Here is a 7,687-nt window from a genome sequence, read left to right as displayed (position 1 = left end):
TTCACACATCCACACATTCACACACCTGCACCTATCTGTCCATACACTTTTAAACATCTATCAGGAATAACGACGTCGCGCTTTTCCAAGTAGTGATACCAAACAAACACACACACACAAGACCATATACACACATACAAACACACTTACATAAGTATACATACATACAACGCCATATTTACACATACGTTCACACACACACACATTCAAATACATATACAAACTTGACTAAAGGAGCACAAAATATCATACGATTAGACAGAGGTAAAAAACCATAACTATTCAGACATACAAAATAGAAAAACTTACAATTGCATTTCGATAAATAGAGAAACACATATACACACAGACACACACACACACACACACACACACACACAGACACACACACACACGCGCGCACAGGTACACACAGACACGCAAGAAAACACGTATATATTGACGCCTTTTGTAGGGAAACTATTAATTATATTGCGCATAAGTGGAATTACTCTGGGAATACATCATTTTCACGGGCAGCAGTAATATTATTACAAAACTCCAGAATATGCATCCACACAAACAACCAGAATGGCCTGTCGTGTAATTATAACAATACTGCCAAAATTATCGCCCCTTTAATTTCTTTCAAAATTAATTTTTGGCGCTCTTGAATTCAAAATAACTGCGATAAAATATAGCGGACGGAACGAATACTAACGTTTTTTCTTACAGGTTTATCCATTTGAATGTTTTTTAACTTTAATTTCAGCCCTCCCAATCCTTTCATTCAAAGGCTTTCAAGAGTGTCTTGCTATTGTGTAGCGCAATTTTTTATCGTCTTTTTCGTGACATCAATTTAGTCTTACTGCCATTGTTATTGTATTTTATTGAATTGTTATGGATGTCATTACTTTTTGAAATAATCATTTTCATTATTATTTTTATTGCCAGTCGTATATTTCAATTCGTTTCAAAATTGCCCCGTTATATATATATATATATATATATATATATTAATAAACTTTTGAAACCAATTAACTTTTAAAACAACACCAGTAGTAGTAGTAAAAGTAGTAGTAGAAGTAGCAGCAGCAGTAGTAGTAGTATAGTAGTAGTGGTAGTAGCAGCAATACCAGTTGTTCTAGAAAGCAGTAGTAGTAATTTAAAGTATATAACTTATAAAAAAAAATGTTTATTTTACTTGGTAACTATATTTATGATTAATAAATATTGTAAGTATTTCATATAAAAATGGTTATGAGGCTTTAATTCTACTGAAATGGCAAGCAAGCTTCATCATTAATTAGCCTGTCTGCAAACCAATACGTTTCATCCGGGAACACGATATCAGCTCGCATTTTTTCAAAATTTTATTTAATTTTGTATCAAAATTCACTTTTTAAAACTTCTTTTTATTTCATAATCAATTCAGTATTCAGAGTAATGTTATAATTATTATTATCATTATTATTATTTTCATCATTATTATTATTATTGTTAATGTTATTATTACATTAAGCTGATGGTGATAAATAATGCTAAAAAGAATAGTAATAATAATAATAATAATAATAACAGAGTAGCCTTATACTTTGGTTTATAAAAGCCAAGCAAACCCAGTAAATTGGTCGTTTCGGATGAAAATCCTAATTGATTGCCGAGACAATTGTTTAAGACGTGGCTACTAAATGTTTGTTTCTGTTTGTGTGTGTGTTTGCGTGTGTGTATGTGTGTGTTTGTTCGTGTGCGTGTCTGTGTGAATGTATAAAAAATATGTGTTGTACATTTTTCGTGTGTTTATGAATGTGTGTTGCACACATGTTTATATGTCTGTGTTTGTATTCATCACCGTCTCATTATCATATGGGTAATTATCACAGTCATCATCATCACCACCATCATCATCGTTATCATTATTCCACCAACCAACCAATCAATCTTCATTGCCCTGCTTGCATATTTGCATATTAATTAAAATTGATAAACTTATAGAGCAAACAAAATAAAAATGCATCCTTCTAGTTCAGCTCGTGTTAAGTCGTACTGATTTTTGTAATTCTATTTTGTTAATTTTTTATATTCTACCAAATAATTTATTAAATATCATTAATAATGATATTTTTCATTATTATTGATATTATTGATTATCATTAATATTATTAAAGATATTGCAGCAAAGCACATGTGTGTGTATGTAACATAATTAATTAGTTTCCAATGTGAGAGAAATAAGATGGATGGGCGCGAATATGTATGCATGCGATTGATTGTGTCTTTGCTTGTTTCTGTGTATGTGTGTGTGTGTCTTTGTTTGTTTGTGTGTGTATGTATCTTTGTTTGTTTTTGTGTGTGTGTGTTTTTGTTTGTTTGTTTGTGTGTGTGTGTGTATTTTGTCTTTAATTCACGCCAATACTCTAAAAAGTGATAGATACAACTTTTCAAATATACAAAATGATATACGCATAAAGACACATTCACACACACAAACACACACACACAAATTTACACACACAAACACACACACATTCACAGACACACGCACACATAATTGTTACACATTCATACGCATACACAAATACTTAAATCGTCATTACATAAAAATGCTCACACACACACACACACACACACACACACACACACACACACACACACACACACATCTCTGAACACATATACTTAAGAACGTTAATTCAACATCATGCACATACATACAAACAGACAATTAAACACACGCATACGTACACACATATGTACGCACACACACACATACAAAAGTTCTCTTTAATTATAAACCCTACACTGTTGGCGTGTATGATTACTTATGTCTGGCAGGCACATGAATGAATCCGTTGCATCTTTTAACTGTCGTCTTCAAACACACCACACACACACACACACACACACACACACACACACACACACACACACACACACACACATACAACTTCCGCATACAATACACAAGCATTCATGTATCTTTGTAGATATTCATAAATTATAGGTATATATTAAATGTCAAAATCATGTCCGGATCAAACCTCAAATGCAATCCACTCACAGGACATACATGCATTTCTGTCTCTTAAACTGATTTCGATGTCTTGTTATTTGAAACAAAATGACAGATTTATCACACACACACACACACACACACACACACACACATACACATACATACACATACTCACATACACACACATACACATACGTACTCACATACACATACATATACACACACAGGTTAACAGCATAAACACACGAAGACCTGACTACTAAACTGATGACATTAATTGAAATAAAAATGTAATGTCTCGGATAAAACTGGAAAACACTAACAAAATTCTCAACTTTGTATACAGCAGCAGCAGCATCAATTTATAATATATGGGTAGAATAAGGCGCTATAAAATTGTAGGAACGTTCAAAGCGAATGACGTCATTTTTTCCGGCTGTAATCGATCAAAGGCATTTGAAGGTTATATAAGATTGGAATATTAGGGAATTTGTAGTTCTCTACTATAACAAATTTGTCTTGAGTGCCTGTGTGTACGTGATTTTGTACTGTCTTATTTGTACGTGATTTTGTAGACAAAATTACGTACACATTATGTATTCTGTAATTAATATTATGGCATATCTGTATACGTGTAAGCATGGCATTGCAAATTTATTGTATTTATTATTCATACTGTAGTACTTTATACAGTTCATGTACACAGGCACATTAACGTATGTATAGAACGCACGTACACACGAATTTGCGTACACATTTTTGTCTACGCAGATCTGTACGTTTCTGAACACGTGCCTGCCCTGAGATAACATCCTCAATAATAACGTAAGCGCGCAAGAAGTGGAGATTAACACGAACCCACGCTAATGTACACTCTCAAACAGACAAATAAACACACACACACACACACGTGCACGTATATACACTTTTTCAATTGTTAGGTATTTGTTCTTTAGGTATGTTACGGCGTTTTAAAATCTGTCTGCCTTATAGTGTGTGTATGTATGTATGTATGTGTGTGTGTGTATGTGTATGTGTGTGTGTGTGTGCTTGTTTTAGTGTGTATATGTGTTTATGTAGGTAGGGCTATAGATCAGAAAGAGATTAGACATTAGAATAATCCGAATCGCATCTTATGAGAGGAGCGTCTTAAGACTCCTCCATGGCACAAATTGTCATGCTCTGCCTTGCTTGCTACTGCCGAATCTCGCTCTTATTTGGCTCCTCTCCCATTCTCTCTCTCTCTCTCTTTTTCTCTTTTTCTTTTTTTATTCTCTCTCTCTCTCTCTCTCTCATCTATGTTTTCATCTACATGATTGTTATTTTTTCAACTTTTCACGTCACTTGAAATTAAACTTTGAAACCATCTTCAATAGTTTATTCAATGCGTATGCCTAATGAAAAAACATCTTTTTTCATGGGCAATCATTTCAATTAAGTTAGGAGACATTGTAAATCTCATTAGAAGCTGCCGTTCATGCGTTTGTGGAACCATCAATGCGTTAGCGACACATTTAACTTGTTTATGCTGTCGTCTCGCTCATTAAAACACCATTTTGTTGTTGTTGTTGTTAATGTTGTTGTTGTTAGTGATGATGTTGTTGATGTAGTTGCTGACATTTTCACGGTTAGAAGTGTTGTAATTTGACAACAAACAACGAACAGAGCGAATCGGAACAGAACGAGACGAAACAGCAACGAAACACATCAACAACACAGACAGGCAACAAACACATGTCGCAGTTTGAGTGATGTCAGAGCAAATTGTGATGCCCCAAAATGATCAAACGATCAGATGGTATAAAGAACGAAGCAGCGCGCTCTGCATCATTCAATACCATCCGTACAAAATACAAAATAAGCGGTATGGGTATTTTAATACAGAATGCAAAAATGTATTTTGCAACAGAATGCTTACATGCTGTTTCAAGACGGGATACACGAAATGCTTTTGAATAAGATAAGTTTTTACAAAACAAACAAAAAGAATCGTACTTCAATACAGAATGTAAAGAATTATTTTAATACAAAATATACAAAAATTTCACAATACAAAATACAAAAAGGGTATTTCAATAAGGATGCAAAACTAAACAATGCAGAATGACGTCTCGTACAATGCTACAAAAAGTTATTGTATGACATAAAACATTTTCCAATACAATAAGCCGTGAGTGTTTGTGTGTGTGTGTGCGCGCGCGTGTGTGTGTATGCGTGCGTGTGCGTGTGCACACGGAAGTCTAGTTTTTTGACACTATGTTTGTTGAAAAGATACTTCAAATTATACAAATACACAAAGTATGACAATGCAATACAAACACAATACAAATACAATTCAAATAAAACTCAATAAAAACAAAAAATAGATGCAAAATAGATACAAGACGATATAAATACCAGGTAGGTACACTAATGATAAAAGTTGAAGACTAAAAATACAAATTTTTTCGATGTATAACACAATGCAGTGCGGAACGTGATCGGGTGTTAAATCTGGCAAAACCAACACCAACAAAATTTATTTATTCTTATAAAATTTTATCTTATTTTGGCTGATAAAATACAACAATTTTTTTGTTTGGCCCGAAAGAAAGTTTAAAAAATTCGTCGTGATTGAAAAAATATATTAAAAAGTTTACCAAAACCGGAAAAAATAACTTTAGAGAAGAACGCAATAGATTATTTTAAAATATAAATTCAATTTAAAATATACACGACAAATGATGTAGTTAACTGAACTGAATTATTAACAACCACAACATCAACAACAACATTTACAACAACAACAACCACAACATCAACCACAACAACCACAACATCATCAACAACAACAACAACCACAACGTCAACAACAACAACTACTACTACTACAACTACAAAAACAACGACAAGACAAACACAAACAACATATCAACGTTATGAGCAACAACATCATTAATTAGCATTCAGAATGTTCGTCTTTAAAAAAAAGGACACGCGTCAATTTTTCTTGAAATCATCATGTATTACATGCTAAATCCCAGTTCGTAAATACTCTTCCAAGCATGTCCTTATCATTAAACTAATTATTACGTATCAATCACATGCTCATTCATTCATTCATTTATTCGTTTATTTCTTCACTTGTTCATTCATTCCTTTATTAACTCATTTATTTGTTTGCTCAACCATCCGTCTATCCGTCTCTCCCTATCTGTCTTCATAATCATTATTTCGTTCGCTCCATCATTCATTTATTTCTTTTCTTCTTTTTAATTTATTTTTCCTTTATCACCTTTCAGCGTTCATTTCTTGTTTAAACATATCATTTGTTCGTTTGTTCGTTAATTTGTTCGTCGGTTCGTTTGTTCATTCGTTCATTCATTCAACCATTCTTTTATTCATTCATTTTCAGGTTTTTATCTTTTGTTTCTTTCAAATTTTTCAACTTTCAATCCATCCCTAACTATAGCAGCCAATCCACTAAAATAATTTTCCAGACATCGTTCGTTGATTTAAAAAAAAACATTCCGCAAAATAATTTCCTCCACAGACATGCTGAAAAGATGGCACAAAACAATGTTGGTGGGCGTCACTTTTAAACAAATATGCCCACGAGAATGCCAGTCAACACCTTTAAATGACCGAATAACCAACGCCAGGAAAATTCCTTTCAATGCACATCAACAACTTTTACTCGGCAGGCCGAAACAAAACCAAATGTTGAAAAATAAAATTTGAGACTTTTTGTACGAAAGCCGATTTTAGCTAGAAATTTATTTTTCAGGTTTATTTTGAGGTGGAGTGAGTTGAAGTGAGTTTTGTGTTTAGTGGCTTAGACGCCCATATGATGTCGACATGTGCGGTTGAGAGAGAGAGAGAGAGAGAGAGAGAGAGAGAGAGAGAGAGAGAGAGAGGGAGTAGAAAAAAATTAACAATCCGATTTTTTGGAAATATGCCTAAACTATGTCAGTCATCTTATATTTTGTTTTGTTCTACACACAGCACAAACACTCACATACACACTCTCTATCACACACACACACACACAAAACACACACACGAAACACACACACAACACGCACACATACACACAAACACAACCAGAAAACGTGAGACACGGAGGAAGAGGAAGAGGAAGAAAAAAAGAGTGGCCGAAGCGAAGGATGGCAGGCGAGAAATATGGCTGGTGGTACTGCTAAATTATTACAGCAATATAACACAATTAACATGCAATGTGCCGTCTTATGCATTCTTAACTGGTGGATAAGTGGTTGAAGGATAGACTGAGTGGATAAATAAACGACAGGAGGAATGAATGATTGATGGAAAGAATAAATGAATGACGGCATAAGATAGATAGTATAGGGAGCTAAATTTTGGAGAGTAAAATGGATTTTTTATTTTTTGAAGATTTAAATGAACGAATGAATGGATGATTGGATGAATAAATAAATGAATGAGTGAATGAATGAATGAGTGAGTGAATTAGTGAGTGAGTGAGTGAATGAATGAATGAATAAAAATTAATAAATCTCGAACTGGAATAATAAATAAGAACTATTTTGAATTGTGTCGAAGCGCGCGAACGTTTGAAAAAATTTTGATATGAGAAATTATGAAAAAAAAATTCCCTTTTGGTTAAAAAATTTAATTATTGTCAAAAATTGTATTTACAATGCACATACAAATGTTTACAAAACATACATACAG

At 33.3% G+C, this 7,687-nt stretch overlaps 1 protein-coding gene across 1 annotated transcript; it reads left to right on the top strand.

Annotated features, from left to right (window-relative positions):
* Positions 1–5,995: 5,995 nt before the first annotated feature.
* HELRODRAFT_180300 (hypothetical protein) lies at positions 5,996–7,244 on the top strand (the record flags this gene model as incomplete). Its single annotated transcript, XM_009029611.1, has 3 exons — positions 5,996–6,017; positions 6,528–6,696; positions 7,082–7,244. 3 exons carry the CDS (start codon positions 5,996–5,998, stop codon positions 7,242–7,244), a joined length of 354 nt encoding a protein of 117 aa, XP_009027859.1.
* Between the last annotated feature and the right edge of the window lie 443 nt (positions 7,245–7,687).

The sequence above is a fragment of the Helobdella robusta genome, assembly GCF_000326865.2.
Source record: "Helobdella robusta unplaced genomic scaffold HELROscaffold_60, whole genome shotgun sequence".
Lineage (NCBI taxonomy): Eukaryota > Metazoa > Annelida > Clitellata > Rhynchobdellida > Glossiphoniidae > Helobdella > Helobdella robusta.
Note: the sequence above shows the minus strand (reverse complement) of the source record. Positions and strands in the feature narration are given on the sequence as shown.